General features: G+C 34.8%; 1 protein-coding gene across 9 annotated transcripts in view; it reads right to left on the bottom strand.

Moving 5' to 3' along the window:
- ADGRV1 (adhesion G protein-coupled receptor V1) overlaps positions 1–19,478 on the bottom strand; it is a 251,512-nt gene that overhangs the window by 190,883 nt on the left and 41,151 nt on the right. For all 9 annotated transcript variants that reach the window (XR_003570537.1, XM_027878011.1, XM_027878004.1 and 6 more), the window contains 13 exons: positions 19,177–19,303; positions 17,552–17,769; positions 15,728–16,471; positions 13,303–13,676; positions 11,172–11,348; positions 9,293–9,473; positions 8,508–8,710; positions 7,748–7,877; positions 6,168–6,248; positions 4,778–4,917; positions 3,746–4,355; positions 2,559–2,774; positions 1,287–1,502 (listed from right to left, as the gene is read on the bottom strand). Coding sequence is in view for 8 of the 9 variants with exons in the window: in XM_027878011.1 (XP_027733812.1) it covers positions 1,287–1,502; positions 2,559–2,774; positions 3,746–4,355; positions 4,778–4,917; positions 6,168–6,248; positions 7,748–7,877; positions 8,508–8,710; positions 9,293–9,473; positions 11,172–11,348; positions 13,303–13,676; positions 15,728–16,471; positions 17,552–17,769; positions 19,177–19,303 (3,417 nt within the window). In the remaining variant the exon portion in view is untranslated. The remainder of the gene's footprint in view (positions 1–1,286; positions 1,503–2,558; positions 2,775–3,745; positions 4,356–4,777; positions 4,918–6,167; positions 6,249–7,747; positions 7,878–8,507; positions 8,711–9,292; positions 9,474–11,171; positions 11,349–13,302; positions 13,677–15,727; positions 16,472–17,551; positions 17,770–19,176; positions 19,304–19,478) is intronic.

The following is a 19,478-nucleotide window of genomic DNA, read 5'->3' as shown; positions in this document are numbered from 1 at the left end:
TGGCACAGGATTGCATCCAGACAGTTCTTGGATGTCCACAGTGAGGGAGAGTCCACAATATCTCTGGGCAATCAGTTCCAGTGTGTGGTTACTGGACAGTAAAGAAATTCTTCCTTGTGTTCAGGTGGAACTTCCTGTGCATTATCTTCTGTACATTGCCTCTTGTCCTGTTGCTTGGCACTGCTGGGAAGAGCCTGGTTCCATCAAGAAAAGCCTGGCTCCATCCTCTTGACATCCTCCCTTCAGATACTTGTAGACATTGATGAGTTCCCTCTCAGTTGTCTCTTTTTCAAGGGCCCAAATCTCAGCCTTTCCTTGTAAGAGATGTTCCAGTCCCTTAATCATCTCTGTAGCCTTCCACTGGATCCGCTCGTGGAACTCCATGTTTCACTTGTACTGAGGAGCCCAGAGCTGGACACAGCACTCCAGATGTGGCCTCAGTAGGGCTGAATAGAAGGGCAGGATCACCTCCCTTAACCTGCTGGCAATGCTATTGCTAATGCACCCAAAATCTTCCTCGTTATTAAACTTTTAGCTTTTAGGAATTAAGTTAATTAATTATCCACCTGGAATTATTTATTTTTTCCTTCTACTAGAACAAGAACTAAGTAGAGTACTGAAGGGAGAAAAGAGTGGGCCAGAGGAAAAGACAGAGAAAAATATACTATAAATCAAACAACAAACAAAAAAGATAGATTTCTACAATAATGATTAAATTTTTGACATCACCAAAACTCTTATCAAAACCTGTGTAATGAAACTTATTTTGGAAAGTATACACAGTTCTTTTTATTAACAACAGGCAGCAGAAAAACCAAAGTACTTGACAGAAAATAAAAGAATGTAATTTAATTTCTCTTCATATTTTTCAATTTCAGATTTTTTGCAGCATTTTTTAAATCTGCTTTAGCTGATTATTTAGTAAAACAAAGATATCGAAGTATTTAAGGAGCAGATTAGATTAGAATGCAGATTTTTGCTTAAACATATCACAGAAATGTAACACTTTGAATACATAAAAACCAAGAAATGGACACTGAAATCTCTCTATCTCCATTTGAGGATTCCAAAATCTTGCCATATCAGCTGACAAAATAATACTTTTTTTGTCATACTAAAGCATCATTACTTCTTAATTACATGTTTTAATTCAGTTTATCCTATCTTTTCCTTTACTATCTTAATCCAGATTTTCCCTTCCAAATGTTTTTATTCAGTTGTCCATTTACAGCTCACCCACAAACCCAAAAATGTTAACAGAAGGAAGGAAATATGCACTCCTTTACCAAAGGATCCAAATGGGTCATCAGAAGCCTCAATAGTTATGACTGCCCTTGTCAAAGATCCAAGCAAGGCTCCTCCTGTTGTTTGATTCAGCAGCTGAACATAAAATGACTCCTCAACTTCAGGATTGATATCATTAATTATATAAATTGGCACAGCTTTACTTGTTTCCCCTTCTAGTAAGACAACATCTGATGAGGCGACACTGTAGTCCTCGCCTAGATTTGCAGATGAAATAAACCAAAACAGTAAAAGCCACATAATATCAATGTTTACAGTTCAGTGTAGTGAAGAACATCATTAGTAATACCCATTTTCTCTTTTTCCTTATACATGCATTTCTCTGTGTTTTTATGCTTTTTTTCTTTATTTTCAGATCCAGAAAAAACAAATCTCTTTTTTTTTTGATTTATAATTGCTCTCTGGCTTTCCAAGAGATAAAAATGAACAGAAACACCTTTGTCAAAGCAGATTTCAGTAAAAGACACATTTTTGTGTTGATGTCACTTTAGGCAAATTTGTCTCTAAGACTGTCTAGACGAACAACTGAGATACACAAGATAATAGCTCCGCTTCAGAAACTAATTGAAAGCATTCTTTGACATAAATCTAGCTACACAATTTACATAAAAACGAAATGCCAGTTCATGGAGCATGTATCACCTGCCTATTCAATTTTGGACATCTCTGAAATACAGTGCACGTGATTTATAACTGTAAGCACTTTTAACCCTGCAGACTTCCTAAGTTTTCTCCTTTCTTTATGTACCTTCTCTACAGCTAGGACCAACTGGAGAAGTCTACCTTCCATTTTCAGAAGTTCAAGTTGCCTTGAGTTTCAATTGATTTTTTCCTATTTGTTTTACATCTGCATCCCCAGCTCTCACTTTCTCCCCAGTAAGCTCACCTAAACAATGAATAGTGGGTTTAAATACGTACACAGGGCTAAATAGTAGCTATACTATTATAGTATTTTTTATTTATTTTTTTGTTTAAGTGGTGGTGGGCTACTAAGTAAACAAACACACCTTCCATCATTTGTCTTTTAGATTCTCCCGTGATGATGACTCAGAGTTTTCTAAAAGCCAATGCATGAACATTCTCATAGGGTTTGGACTCATATTTGCTAATCAGAGTCAGTCAATCTCTGACTACTTTATTTTTTGTATTTGTTAGATAATAGAGCATTGAGTAGAGCATTCAATACACAGTTTGCTTTGACTGTTCTTTCAACTTTAACACAGACTGCTGCTTCTGATATTCTCCTTTCTTACCAGCTGTTGCAGTTATTGGCATAGCTTTAAATTTCACAGAAACATCTGAAAATATTCCCCCAGTTCTAGTCACGTTAATGATTGGTCCAACATAATTTTCAGCAACTCGCACAGTTGCAGCTGAAAGCTGAAGTGTTCCAAACGCATCATCATTGGCATCAATAATTACATGAGCTATTGTCTCATCCATGGATCCAAGGCGAGGAGAATTTATAACTGAAATATAAAGAAAATCTACTTAGGGGATGCCTGCTATCCTTGTTATCCATGGCTATAGAGTTCACACACATACATGTGAGTTTAGTGGTTAGTTGCCATCAAAATTTTCATCAAAATTTTCTTTTCTAGAATTTGACAAAGTATAACTACATCAACATGTTGTTGTTTGAATTACATTCTGTCAGAAAAATTCCATTTTAAATATTATTCTACATGCTCTGCAGCATATAAACCATAAATTTTTTTAAAAGGTGGGGTACTATGAACTTATTTTTTTATTTATTTGTCCATAAGACCAACAGTAAGCTCAATACAGTTCAGAAGAATTTCATTTTTACTCTTGCTATGATGAAGTGTAAATAAGATTGCAACTCCAAGTGGAATTATATTTGATGTTGCTCTTAACATCAAGATTAATCTGGGGACAAGGAGAGCAATTAAACATGCCAAGAAGCTTCGAAGCATGAATCAGTCTGTAATTTATCTGAATTTACCTGATTTTTTTACCTGAATCTGTAATTTACCTGAATTTATCTGAATGAGAGATGAAATAAAACTGTCTACACCAAGAAAGCAGCACATCTGTAATTCTACATCACTGTTTTTGTAAGATTTTTTTGTGTTTCAATAAGCAACACAATAAGTTACTTCCTAATACTGAACTTTATAGAAGCAACAGTAGATGAGTAGGTATTAGTGCACAAAAAAGTACTGTAACACACTTGGTTTGAAAGACCTTGGATAAGGCAATGCAAAAGAGATAAAAAAATGCTCATCCAATTGTAATAAAACACTGTGCCAAAGGAAATAAATGCTAAGAGAGTGCAAGTAAGGTAACTCCAAAATATCTTAACTATACAGAGTTTGGCAGAGGTAAAGAGTTCCTCATCTAACTTTCTGCATTTATCTTGTTAAATATTAAAAACTAAATTTAAATATAAATTGCAGGTTTTATGTAAGACACTTACTTGTCCTATCCTGCATTTTCTCGACCAAAACAATACTGCTTAGCTCCACAAAAACAGATTCTGACCTCTCAGGATCATCATCATCTAATATAGGCAAGGATATTGTGGCCTCACTTTCATTGGTTGTGAAGACCACGTAACCTATAATGGGTATATAGTCTTTTCCTTCTATTGCTCTGACAACATCAGGTGGAAGAAAAAGTGACTTTTCATCACTGCCAATAGTTCTGTACATCACCATCACTGTACCGAGGAGGCCACCACGCCTTATTATTGTCAGAGAGAGATTTTTTGTTTCTTCCTCAACTTTTATCGGTCTGTTTTGCTCAGAGAAGATGAAGACTCCATATGGATCATCATTAGCTAAAAGAGTTAATGTTGCATTAGTACGATTTCCAAGACGACCACTGGAGACATTGATGATCAAAACTGAAAACACCTTATCCAGTTCAGGAACTTCATCAGGAGAAACCTGTACTGTAATATTTGTTCTCACTTGGCCAACATTAAATGTTACATTCCCATCTGTAGAGACCAGGTCTCCAGTAAGATCACAGACTACGATCCAATGCAACATCACTTCCGATAAGGCCCCGTGAGTTCTCACAACCTAAAAGAAAAATAAAAAGATTTGCATATTTTTGTACTTTGAGAAAGAAAAATACAAAAGTGTGAAAGACAATTAAGCAAAGACAAGAACAAGATGAGTTAAAGATAAATCTGTGCTTTAAAAACCTGCAGTTCTTATTATCTCAGCTTTGCTATATAATTTTTATCATCAACACTGTTATTTTAAGATAGTAGTAATTCCATTGTAAACTAGGAAAAGCAATTTAAATCTGTAGATATTATTACTATTCTAGCTTCAAGTAGAACGATATGTATTAGCAAACCCCACATGAACTGGAAAAACAGATGTGCACAATGAAGTTGTTAGAAACCCCACAGACTTACGAAAAAAATGTCACAGAACACCAGTAACAACAGAGGGAAGAGTACTGCACCATGCTATGAGACTCAAAGCTTTCTAACCTGCAGCACAACATTGCTTTCTCCATCTTCGGGCTCAGTTCCATTCACGAAGAGTGACTCAGCACTGAACTCAAATACACCATGAGCATCATCAGAAGCCTCAATGGTCACAAGGATGTGGGATGCAATTCCCAAGCTAGCTGTTAAATGCAAGTTCCCAAAAGGATTACTTTTTATGAGCATAGTTTCTTACATGAAAGAAAACAGCTACAGAAATAAATGCATGATAACTCTCCATATGGAAAAGGAACTGACTTTCAGTAATGCAGTCCTGGCAGGCCTTCTATGCAACTATGCAATAAAAAAATCATTATTTTAAGGGAAGGACAGAAATAAAATTACAGATCAAATGAACAAAAATGGAGGAGAATTTAGGATGGTGGGGAGATTTACAGTAAACCACAGTGTAAGCAGAAAGACGAGATGAATGCAGGTCTCATCCTAACATAAGCTGGAATGAAAAACAAAGAAAAAAGCCAAAACAAGTCAGATAAATCCTACTACTACAAATATTGTCTTGGGTGAGATAACTTGTCGCTCAGAGATTTAAAATAACCTTGGCACAACCAACCAAACAGGAAGTGCCAAAAAAATGGCTAAACCACAATTTTTTTGGCTAAACTAATCAAATTTGAACTGAAATACTCTACAGTTACAATTGAAAATCACGCTGTCACAGGGGAATAAATTACTCAATTTACATACTGGGTGCTCATATAATATTTTCAGCTCAGTAGGATTTAATTTGAAGTCCTACATGTACAGGGTGTTCCCACAGATTTCATGCTACTTCTTCATCTAGTATTTTTTTTTCAGTATTAAATTATCTTTGTTTTCTGTATGTCATGACAAATGGAAACTTGAGGAAATTAAAGAGGAAAAATGAAAAACAACTGAACTATTTCTTAAAAATATCTAACACAACTTTCTTAAAAATATCTAACACAACTTACTTTTCCATAAGAGTATTTCTGCCAGGCAGGGATCAAAGTAACACAGAATGCACTAAGGCATACAATCAGGTAATTCTAAAATTACGTTCAATTTAAAAAGTGCCTTTGCTTTTTGCTCCCCAGACAACTTGACAATTTCCTACATTACTTTTGAAAACAGTGCTTTGGGAATTACTATATTGTGTTTTATAACAATAATATATTTTTTGATGATACAGAACCTGTTGTTCTCCACTTTACAATAAACACTGACTTCTACTGAAATTACAACTAAATTAAAATGAAAAAGAATGTTTTTGACAAAACTTCATGATAAGTCTAAATTAATTAGCTCTAACTGTACATAAAGAAATACTATGACAAGTTGTAACAGCATAGTAATTTATGATGGATACTACAATTTTAAATAAAAAAGAGGATTAAATGAAAATGCTTACCATGTTGAGGGACAGTTGAAAGGAAGAAATCCATGTTCCCATCACCACTACCACTTCCATCATTTCTAAAGAGCTCAGCAACTTTAAGGTGACAGACATACAGATATATACACATATATATATTTATAAATAAAGAGAAAGCAGAAAGTAATTTAAAGTAATTAAACATTTCTGGACAATACAAAAAGAGAGGGAAGTATTCTAGGCAAGTACCATTTTTGGACAAGAAAGAAAACAGAATTTCTGAGAAAAGCCAGAAAAAGTACTGAATATACCACCTCGTATTTATGAAATTGGAAACAGCAGTGGAAGGTCAGAAGGAAAGAAAACACATGCAACTTTCTTTTATCTTTTTCTCTTTTCTAATTTCCTTCTGTGTCCCTTATTTCCCACTCCTAAATATAGTCTGCAATGGAGAAATCAGAAAGGGGGGAAGGGGAAGGGGGTGAAGAGGAATCAGTGGCTAAAGCCTGTCCAACTCTCTTACTCTAGTATTTTCTCACAAATTCAAAACATATCAGAAAGTTGAAAAAAAAACAGCAACTAAACTAATGAAGCTTATACCCTAAGTTTTGTGGTTGCAATGTTGGTGGCAAGAACAAAAAGTGGGTTTGTGTCCAGAGGGTATCTGCCTACTACATTACAAAAGTCAGCTGTAAGTTTTCTGGACCAAAACAAAAGGAAATTCAAAGGGAAAAAGTTCATTTAACAAAACAACTACTTGACCAAATATCTCACAAGTATAAATGAGCTGAAGTTTTTTATCAAAAGAATCCCTACAGAGCACAATAGTGCCACACTGCAACCACATTCAAGTTAGTATGATCTAACTTTCCAGAAGGCATCACATTTATGTTCCTGAATTGCTTAGAAAAATAATATCAGTTAAAAAGTCACTTTATGACTGTCAGTGTTTCAAATCACTTCTTTTCCTCCAATCAGCTTTGTCATCTTCCTTAAAGATCTTTTGCAATGGAAATAAATTCTCTAAGGCATAAATGATTTTATGTGACAGGAGCTCTGATTCTTGCCAACCCTTGTGAGACAAATTTCTCACTGTAGGATTTACAGTGAATGTTTCTCTTGTTCTTCCACAGAGCTAGCAACTACCTCTCCAACTCAGCTAAACTCCCCAGGCATCAGAAACCCCACAATTTTCTAATGCTCTAAATCCAGCTAAACCAGTTATGACCCAGTTTATTGCAATTCCTCCAATTTCACTGAAGTGGTAGATAAAAAGCTTTTAGCCTTAAACATCCACTAATTTAAAAAAAAAATAAAATATTTTTACATTATTTTAATTCTCAATACCAACTACGAAATTATGTAACTCAAAAAGCAGCAATTGGCTTTGAATGATCTAACGCATGGTAATAATACACTCTGAGATCTGCTGGTTTACAGCAATCATTAACAAAATATCTGAAGAACAGCTCTTTCCTAAAAAAATTTACAGCTCTCTGGGAGATGTGGGGCTGTTTGTCTTTAGAAATAACATGGAAATAGTACACAAAGTTAGATTTTCATGGATTAGTAGAGATAATGTAAATACAACCAATGGATTGACATATGTGCCTTACCTCCTCCCTCTGGGTTCAACAGCTCCACTTTAAAAGTTTTTTCTAGTTCAGGAATAGAATTATCAGTGATGTTAACAGTAATGTACTTGTATCTTTCTCCTGGCTGAAATTCCAGTGTGCCCAAAACAGCCTGCAATATGAAAGCTCTTCACATTTTTGTTCAAGTTTTATGTTTTTATCCAAATGAAAAAAGAAATAGAACCTTTATACTTCTTGTCTTTGTCAAAATGTCTACTTTTCTTCACTTTAGCTTTGAAAATATCTGCTGAATCTTTTTTAAAAGAAAAAGCCATCTAAATTCCCTGTATTACGAATATCTGCATTCATCTGCATTTTTCTGCATGAACAGCAATTAGACAAGCAAACAGAGACACATACAGGTTATTCTGTTAAGCATGTACAAATAGAATCTTCACCTGTACATGCACCTGTATGCACATATAAAGTTTGATATACTTCGCAACAATAGGAAATATCCATTCTTGTTGCATTGACAATTCTCGTAGGGAAATCAGAATCAAAACCAGAGGCTTTTCCTAAGAAACACAACATGCTGTACAGAAAGAAGGCCAAAGGAACATAGTGACTCATATTTTTAAAGTGGGTATTTCACATTCATTTATCACAACACCATATAAAATAAAGTGTTTCTGTGAAAAGAATCACAGCTGAGCTAAAATACTCAAACTGAATGCTACCTCCAGGACAAACAGCTCTAATTAAATTTCAAAATAATTACACACCTTGGCAATGGCCATACCTGATAATCTTTAGGACTGGAAGCTGTAAGCGGCACTGTCCTGAATTCCACGAGAACTGTTCCAAGAAGTCCTTGTGCACGGACTACCAGCAATCTGATGTGTCCAGCTTCTTCTTTAACAGTAACATGGGGCACAGCAGAGGCTGGCAGAATCATTTCATCACCTGCCTGTGGAGGTGGCCCCACTGAAAACTGTAATAGACCTGGCAGACAAAAAGTACTATTTAAATGGCTTCTCATACTAAATTGAAATTATGCTAATAAGTTGAAACAAAAATATTTATAATGCTTATATTTAATGTTTGTGACATTAAAAAAAAATTATTAATATGCCCTTCAGACCCGGTCATGCTATTTCCAGGAATGTGCTATGTACTGATATCCATATCAGTCTTAAATAACACATCACAAAAATTAATTCAGCTCTTCCCAAAAGAGGACAAATATGTCATAGTATTGGGTAGTTACTGGTATATTAAGCACACTAAAATGTCTCTCTCCATTAGGAATCCTCATTTCAGAAAAACTTGCATAAGATCAACTATTTGCAATCTTTATTTGGTTCATCACTGTTTGGTCTGGGCAGTTTTCACGCCTTTTTTGTAATATTCTCAAGAATAAGTAACTCGGCCTTCACTCTTGTATAAAAATTATGAATTAATCTCAGATAAAGTGGAACACTTAACATTGTTTCCTCAACTAGCTAGGCTAGGCAAATTTTTACCTCTTGAGCTAGAACTACATATAAATCTGCAATAAGACTGTATCATCTTCAACATCGTTACCATATGGGTGGTCACTGGCTTTAATGCTGATGTCAGTAGTTTCCTTTTCTGGATCTATACTTGCTCCACTGGTAGGAGTTGAACCTAGTTTTCCATCTCCAGACACTACAGAGACTAATGTCACACGGAAATATTCATTTAGTTCTGGAATGTCATCATCAATAATATGCAAATTTAGGACCTAGAGAAGGAGCAAACCATGGAGAAATCAAACTGTGCAACATACATCACTTATGAATGTTATGACCCTGCTTAATTCATCAAATTCTTAGTCGATCAGCTGTATCTACTGCGAGTTCAGAAAGTAATGCAGACAATATTTGTGCCTTCCATGTAATTTAAACTAGGTTCTAGGATAATATTTTAAGTTTACAATACCCAGTCAAAAATATCTTTACCAAGCTTCCATAAATGGAAGGCATATTGTCTTAAGTGCTTCTAGTTACACAAACACATAACCAAGCAAGAAACTATTTATACAGCCACCTTAACATAAGGATAAACTGAGTACACTGAAAATTAAATATCTAATAGATTTTAAAATCTTTAAGATTTTATGCTTCAGAAGAGATATTACAGTGATTAATCCAACTTAGAGAGCAAGTGAAGTAAGCTTTTTATGTCACCTGACTTACAGATCATATGATCAAGTAACATAACCTGCTCTGCACAGACCAATGTATTTGCCTCAGACAATTCCAGCTTTCTATATATTGTGACAAGATTTGACAAATACACAGAAGAAAAGGTTTAAACAGCTGATCATATTTAGAGCTGTGGGAATAGGTAGCTTACAGGCATCAATGGAAAGTCTCTCAGCATATCTCATCTGATGAGCAACTGCTCTCAATATGTTTCTTAGGGCCATGACCATTAGCTCCTCTATATGTAGACAATTAAATACAGTGAAGCAAGAGGGTACACCAGCCCTCTTTTGCCACTACATAGAATAAGGCAGGCCTCGTCTATGCTATCAGACTGGAAAATCTTGGGAAATTTTACTTTAAATTACTGTATGCAATGCAGTAATATGTTTACATAGAGAATTAAAGCTGAATAAACAGTGCCATGAGCACACTCTTTTCCAATATCACAAGTTTTTGCCAAGCTCTAATCAGTTACATTATTTATCTGGGACCAGATCCACAGTTCTAGAGGAGCCACTGGGATCCCTTCAAACAGTGTCAGTGAGTTTCAGTCAGTCCATAATGACTTCAGCAGAATGATAAAAGTGAAACTAAAGACAGCATTTTCTACTAACAATCCACCGTTTCTACATTACAAACACTAACAGAAAACACACACTAACTTTCTACAGTATTGTGATCCCAGATCCTTTCTTCAAATAAATGGGAAATTCCTGTGCTGTGGGTCAGGGCTGAATTCACAGAAACAGATTAATTTAAAGAGACAGAATGTCACAAACAGCAGTTGCAAGACACCTGATTGCAGCAGGGAACTTTACTGCTGTCTATCTTATTGACGCAATGATAAAACTGAGCTCCAAAACTCAGATCAAAACCTGATCATATTCCAATTTTGAAAGTCATTGGATCCTTCATTTCAGCCCAGGACTACCTACACTTCAAGTTTAAGTATAGATATACATAAACTTAATATATGTAAATGTATCTTATGTATTATGTCTGTTTAAGCATATGTGCATGCATGGTAACACCTGAAGCGAGATGCATACAGATCTATAGGCATTTATCCTATCACTCATTAGATGTCAAAGATGAAAAAAAAATAAACACAAAATCTAATAAAAGCCACGTGAAGGAAAGACTCTAGCTAGAAAACCAGTCAAACATCTTTAGAAGGTGTTTTCCAGGTTTCCAAGGAAAGAATGAATAGTTAATAGGAAGGTAGGGTTTACCTCTGATCTCTGCCAAGGAAGGAATGTGATAGTGCCACTGCTGTTAGAAAAATCGTTAACAGGGTAATTAATGCCAGTGGAATCAACCTGTGAGATAATGTAATTTATATACACATAGTCCAGGGCTCCCCTTGTGCGCTCCACGACACAGGATATAGTGGAACCCTCATCAGCAGTCTGGAAGAAAGCAAGAAATTTAAGTGTTTGTTATGGTCAAAGCAAATCAAAGCAATAAATGTAAAACACGGAATTAATTCTCTAATGCTAGTCAAATGTTCAGGATTTTTTTTATTGCTGCCTTGTTACTTTCAGCTCTTTTGGAGTGGTGGGAAGCTGCAACTGAGCTTGGTGTTCAGAACAATCTTAATGGAATTTGCAACAGCCTCTAGCACCTCCCTGAGGTAAGCCAGTAACTGTACTCTGTTGTTTCTTTTGGAAACAATCTCTTCTCCCAACCTGCATCTCAAAGACAGAACCAATTTGTTAGAAATGTATACATCAAAAGCAGCTGAAACCATTTTTTATATTAATGTCAATTATTTCAATTTTTATTAGCAATAATATAAAGAAAGATTTGGATTCTTTCTTTCCCCAGCTAAAAACACTCTGGAAAACAAAACAAATACAATAAAATTAAACTATAATATCATCATTTAGGAAAAAACTTTGAAAAACTTCTTGTGCTAGTTTTCTTTACAATTCTGTCTTCATGGAGAACATGTCTTCAGCAGCAACAATTTCACATGTTTGGAACAGAGCAGATACTGATACTGACCATGTATTTTAGAAAATTATACTCATCAAACGAAAGTAGAAAATAATTTTATTTGAAAATTATCAGAAAGGCTAAAGCTATCTTAAGCATTAGACAAATTTCAGAGCTGCTGCATAACAGTGCACACACTGAATGTGCCTTCATCTGCTTAACAGGCAGATATAGACATAAATTAAACTACTGATGAGACAGTGCTGTGTATTTGCATCATCTCTGAGAGCTCTCTAGTGAAATGGATGTAAGATAAAGGTAAAACAATTAACATGCCATATAAATTTTTAATTTTGCAGATTGATGATCTGTGGCATCACAGAATTATCAGTGGCATTTGAAACTGACGGAACCTATTATCATAGCAGATGGTAGGCATCTGGAAAGAAAACTGAACTGAAAACTAGTGTCACTCAGACAAGATGGTTACTTTCAAATACATCATAAGCACTTTAGTTAGAAAGGATGTACTTCAAAGGTTGTCACAGTTCCCAAATTGCAAAGCATTATGAAATTTGTTTTCCAAAATAATCCATTAACAATAGAAACTAGCACTGTGTCCTTCTCTCTCATAATGATTAAAAAAGTAAAAATTAATTATGTTTATTTCAGTCCTCCCCAAAAAAGTAACAAGGTCATATACTGCATATACGGTGGCCAACACTAAAGAAAATTTAATTTTTAAGGAAAGTAACTCAGAGCCAGTATCAACTAAATTTATATCAAATATAATCAATTTATATCTTATTGATTATGACTGCAAGTGATTGTGGAAAAATATATCACACCTTGTCAGTGAATGACCTGCAGTAAAATTCTTTCAAGCACATCATGTAACATAGAAAAAAATAAAATAAAAAATACTGGTAATAATCCATTCTCAAAAAAAGAAAATTGAACCTTATATTTTAATTGGCAATCCAGTTGGTCATGTTTTAATCTGAAATGTCAATTCAGTATCATGCAGCTGCTCACTCTCTACCTCTCCCTCCCCATTAAGACAAGTCGGAAAGAAAAGGTAAACCTCATGGGCTAAGAACAATTTTATAATAGAAACAATAATAATAATAATAATAATAATAATAATAATAATAATAATAATAGAAATATTAGGAGATATTATTATTACTATTATAATAAAATATTATTATTATTATTGGAAGAATTCAAAGAAATGATACAGTGAATGCCAGTGTGACTGGGCTATATTAATAGAACTTAACACATTTTCAAATTCTGAAAAAACTCCGCTTAACTACAAAAACTATGAATGTGAATTTAAGGCCCTGTGAAGGTGAGTTAGTCTTGCCACTAGTTTTATTATATCCAAAATTTCTCCTGTAGTTTTCCTGATGAACTCCTTACCTCAGGAATACATGCTCCAGTGAAGCCAAATAAACCATTAGCATTATCACTTTTCTGTATTCTTAATCTTGCTGTTGTGTTTTCTTGTGAAATTCGAGCTCCACCACACACAGAGACAAGCTTTAGGAAGAATAACTCCTCTCCCTCTTCCTCTTTGTCATCCTTTGCGGACACAATGAATGATTTATTGGTTTCTCCTTGCCGATATTCCAAATATCCAGAGACAGGGTGGATGTCACTCTTCGCAGGAGTTGCATGGAGTTCGTAGATCTCTGCTTGTGTCAACTTTCGCTCATAAAGCCTTACATCCTGCATTAACCCTGTGTACCTACTGCTGCCATTGATTCCTGCTCCAATTCTCACTCTTCCTGGACCTGAGAAGGAAATTGTAATTTTCCTCACGTTATTGTTATTCTTCTAAGTAATACATCTAATAAATGTAATTACTAAAAACCACAAATGCTAAACTGCTTATTATCCCTGGATTAGAAATCATATTGAAATGGAGATCAGGAGGCTCCTCTAGCCTCATCTCAGTGTTAGAGGTAGATCACCACAGGAAAAATAATTGCATCCTAGATATTTGAGGTTTTTCATCCTACTAGTTCTATCTGCACATATCTATCTAATTATCCCTTATTATAATGAATCTTGGAAACTTCTGTCTTTCCACTAGAGATTTTTAGGGCACAGCTGCAACCCCTCTCACTTTTGTTTTGCCAGATGTTTGCTTTGTCTATTTTGTATCCCTCTGCTGGGACAGTGAATCCGTTCTGATGGACAGAGGCATTAGCACATCTGGACCTCATGGACTGGGAACAGGGGCTTCAGAAAAGTACACCAAATTCCAATCGCTTTTTACAACAGCACTAATATTTCTTTCCCTCCAAACAATTATCCTACTCAGCAAGTCAGAGGATCACAGTTGCCTTTTTCACAAATATACTAAATCCTGATAGGTCATACTCATTCCTACCATGCTAAAACACAGATATCTCTTCAGCTGTTTTCTGATTTTGGAAGAAACTGTGCTCCTGAGTGGACTGAAATCAAGTGTCACTTCTAGGGAACAGCAACCAAAGCACTATTAATGGTCCCAAGACATAAGGCAGAGGATGGTGAGAAAAGCCAGGCTTCTGTGCTCACCACTGTGTAATATGCAACATTAAATGGAGAGAGATTAAATCCTTACCTTACACTTATAGTATCTCCAGACAGAGAACATGCCATCTCCACTAATACAGAAAATTTACAATGACTCAGACATCCCTCTAGGAACAAAAGCAACTGCACTTCTTTGTTTTAGAAAATGAGGGGGAAAAATCTTTCTGAGCAACAGTACTGCACATCTGATGGATATCATTAATTGCAGAGGCACTACTTTGTCGCAGAGGTACTACTTTGTTACAGAAGCCAAACTTCTGACTTAAAGCACTGGAAATTTACATGTAAAAATAAAATCTTACACTATAGACTTAATCAAGTCTCCTCTATGTTACTATATGTTTGAACACACATATGCATGTAGATGTATACGTATTTAACATAATTGTATGTTTTTTTAATTTTTCTTCGATTACAAAAAAGGAGATTGTACTCACAAATTTGATAATCATTCACTGCCTACCCCACAAAAGAAAATATGTGAAACTGATGGTGAAAGAAAGAAAGGAAAAAGGATGGAGACTATCTCCAAGGAAAAAGAAGAAAAAAAAGAAAAAGAACACATGTAAGAGCGAGAAACTGCAAAAGAATGAGTAAATATAAGTGAAATAGAGATGTATTCCCACTATATAATATCTGACTTTGTAAAGGAATTGTTCTCATACTCACTGTTGAGCTAGTTCAGTGTAAAAGTCCATAATGGTTACCTGTGACTAAAATCTGTGACTATCCAGTTAAAGAAATTGAAGTACATATGTTAATGTTCTTCGGAAAGCTATTAAACATACGGGCATACCATGTGAATACATACTGAACTAAATCTAAACTCTGAAATATTATATTGCTTATAAGATATTGGCTTAGCTGTAATAAAATACACAGCTGGAAACAAAAACATTATTTTTTTTTGTTTCAGAAATGGAGAGGAAAGAAGTATTCTCAGCTACAGCACTGTAAATCTTATGGAAAGTATTAATGGTAAGTACACATAACTATATGTATACACAATAAGCACACATATAGAAACATAAATATTCATTATTACTTTTAAATTATTGCAAGTTCTGTTACAGTTCTGATGCTTTTTGGAAATTTCCCAGCCCTTAGTTCTATACGCTTTTTGAAAATCCTTGAAATTTTCTAACTATTCTTTTTAACCAACTAATGGGATATAATAATTTCAGGATCTTGCATATACCTTTCAAGGTGTTCATTGCACAAGTCTACATATGGAGAAAAATAACGCAAGGTATTGACTCACCATCAGCAATTGCTTCTCCTTTAAGGCTCCTAATTCCTCCTACAACTGGAATTCCATCCATGTAAAATTCAATTATACTTTCATCCAGGGTAATCAAAAGGTGAATCCAAGTACTTTCATCCAGATATTTCAGGACTGTTGCTTTAGCTATATAAGTCATATTGGATCCTAATGCTGTATAATGAAGCGCTACAGAAACATGAGAATCATTTGTTTGGATTTTCACGCCATAATATAAGGTCCCATTACCGTCATCCTTTTCAACTATATAACCATCAGTAGTGATGTTAGGAATTAACCATGCTGAAAATGTAAAATTAGTTACTGCAGTATTTCCATTATATAGGTATTCCAGATCAATAACTCCAAATGCATCCTCTTTTCCACTGAAATACAAAGCATCTGTTCCACTGTGATAGCGTCTCATGTGGGGCTGAGATTGTACTGAACTTGGAAACAATCCAAGCAACAAGAAATCTACCATTGATGGTAGTCCAGCTTGAAACGTACTAGACATTATTTCCCAACCTAAACGGACAACACCAAAAGTGCCTTGTTGTCTCCAGATGGTGAAGTCTGTAATATAGGAAAGATCATCTTCTGAAAGAACATCTTCCACTATCTCTCTGTCCTGACTCTCTGGATCTATAACAAAGACTCCAAAAGGGTCATCATTGAATGGGATCATCACAGTTACAGCAAGGTTTGTTTCGGACAACTGCCCACCAGGACCAGGAGACCCACCTATATAACAGAAATTAAGAGTAAAAGTTAATGGTCTAAAAAATGTTACTAACTATTTAAATTTTTTTAAACAAAATAGGCTTCTAAATAGGCCTAAATCTTTTTTGAAGACCCTCTGACCTCTTAGAAATTGCTCTGATTTAATATTAACATAATTTAAGTGTACTGCTTTTTAAAATATTATAGTTAACATTTTCATAGAAAACAAAGCTGTATATTATTTTCGAACTGCAAAACATAATTGTCTTTCAGATAAAAAAAGATGAGCTCCAGCTTTTCTGAATTAGTAATGAGATAGGTTGCTTTTGATCAATTTGAAAAACATGGGGTCAAATTAATTTCTCATATTACTCCAAGATTTACACAGATGGCAACATTTGGCCCACTGCAACTGAAATAAGCAGAGGAATCTTGCAAAATCTGTAACCAGTTGTGTATTAAAACTGCTGCCAAATCCTGCCATAAGTCATCCATCTACTTCACCATAAGAATTCATGATGCAAAGATCATGATGTGGATGTAGAGCCTGCACATACCAAGTGTGCAGTATTCTGAAGTAGGAAATCTTCCGTACACGCATATGGATTTCGCTTACAGAAATGTCAACACATTTTCAGATGTACTCTGCAGAGAAGACCATAAATAATACCACGGTGGAAGAAGTGCAGCAGATTTGGAACTCCAGTGGGTAGGAGACCTGTGGCAGTTGTAATTTAAGTGACATGAAGTGGTAACTATATGTATTTTACCACCTCTAGAAAAAAGAAAATCAACCAACCAACCAATCTCCATTATGCATGGCCTTTAATACCTTTGTTTCATCTTCAACCATATAAAGCTCTACACCTCTGAAATCACCAAAAGGTATAATTTTTGAAGGTAGAATGACTAAAACTGTATTCATTAAAATTGTATTCATAAATTAAATCAAAAATAAACCCTAAAATCTTATGAGAAAAGTACAGGGCATCAAAACATGATTTTCAAGGCAAAGCTCTTCAGAGGGTTGTTTCATTTTGACCGATTCAACATAATTATTTTCTACCAGACAGGCAGATAATGATTATATGAAGACAATACCTGAAATGTTCACCAACTTTAAAACATAAAATTCATTGAATTCAGGAATTTTGTCCGAAATGGCATGGAGTGTTACTGGCTTTGATCCTTCACCATCCATGAAGTACACAGTCCCAAAAGTTTCATAGAACTCTTCTCCTGCCTTCAGTGTAGAGTCATTACGGAACAGCTGCCAGGTTAATGAGACATTGCCAAAGTGTCCTCTGTGCCTCAAAATTCTGTTCAGAGATGCATAAAGAGTGAATGTTCTGGCAGGTACGCATCAGCATTCCACATTAACAGAGGAAAACATGACTACACTAACCCTTCTTACTGTGAAAAATAATATCCAACGTTCTAAATAGCCATGAACAACAAATAAAACCATGAATGGTAATACAATCCTCTTCAAAGGTCTGCCACTTCACAGTATAATTCTACTCCCAGGTATACTACAGGTACCTTAGAAACAAAGTAATCAATGAAGGTGCATGCAAAGTAGTATTGTTAAGCAAACATAAGTTTATTTTGCACTTCCATTATGTAAATAATATAAACGAAGGTATAATTCAGCAAATTAACATTAAAAATTGAGATACCTGGCCACTCTTAGACAACAAACATTTCTTCCTTTAACAATCAAAGCTCCTTTATCTCTGTTTTATATTGTATTTAATTTGGGTTATATACTACATCCTTCACAAATCTGTGACTATTCCAGATTAAGAATGTAGTAAAGAAAAATGAGCTTCTAGTTGTTTGCATAGCTATCTGGTAACATAATTTCACCAATTTCCAAAAAGCATTACAAATAAAAACAGAAGAATATAGTTCTTTTATTAACAAAATGTGTTTACATACAAAAAGAGTGCTCCTGTTTCCACAGTAAAAAAAAAAAAAAGAAATTGTATAAAGAAATTATACAAAGCTGAAAAAATAATTCAGCAAAAGTAGTCTAGGCAGAGCAACACAATTGTGTTTTTTCTGCTTCCAAAGGTTTCCTTATGTTGCCATCAACCAGGGTGCTCTAATCTCTGCCAAGTAGCACTGTTGAAGTAGTTCCAACTACTCCCTTTATAGCTCAGTGCTGCCACAGCTGTTCTCACTGGTTAGAGTATATGGTACTCTGGCCCTTTTGTTATGTACTACACAAAAGTCAAATCATATGGAAGAGATAGTTTCTTAATAAATACCTTTTATCAAAAAGGGCTAAGAAAGGTCCTGAAATGCTGGTAATCCACATTGTTGTATTTGGTCTATTAAATACATAGTTGTATTTAGGTCTATTTTGAAAAGATTTTTTACTTCTCCACTGGTCCAGGAGAACCAGTCACCAACATTCCAATGAATCATCTAGGTCTTTCTATATCTAAACTCCCATGAGAATATAACAAAAATCCAATGCCATAATCTTATTTATTTATAGTTTAATATAAATTTCTGTACGCACTTTAATATGCACACTCTAGTTGATAATGTAACAGCGGATGTTTACAAATAATTCAATCCAAAATTTGGTAGAGCTTTTTTTAAATATTTGTTACAATAATTTTTGTTTTAATTTTTATCAATGCAAATGTGTATAGGATTAAATCAAAGTACTGTCCATAAGGTACATCATCCATAAAATACATGAGTTTACTTACAAAAAAATGTTACTTTTTCCTTCTTCCACTGGCTTCTCTAAAGGTTCCAAGGAGAAAATTCCATTAGGATCATCATTTGCTTCAATAATAACTGTAGCCACTCCAGCACTAAAGACAACAGTATCCCCTAAAAAGAGGGTGATTAATTTTATCAAAAGTGGAATCAAAAATGGAAGTAACTCTGAAACTGAATGTGTTTCCTTCTCAAACCAACAGCTTTCATGCAAACAAAGAAATGAGCAATGATAAAACAATAATTGAAAACCAATATTCAAGATATTCAATAACAGGCAAATCAGGCC

The sequence above is a fragment of the Empidonax traillii genome, unplaced genomic scaffold (assembly GCF_003031625.1).
Source record: "Empidonax traillii isolate 1590-97213 ecotype Southwest subspecies unplaced genomic scaffold, ASM303162v1 scaffold4:size3804566, whole genome shotgun sequence".
Lineage (NCBI taxonomy): Eukaryota > Metazoa > Chordata > Aves > Passeriformes > Tyrannidae > Empidonax > Empidonax traillii.
This window is presented reverse-complemented; position numbering and strand designations above follow the sequence as displayed.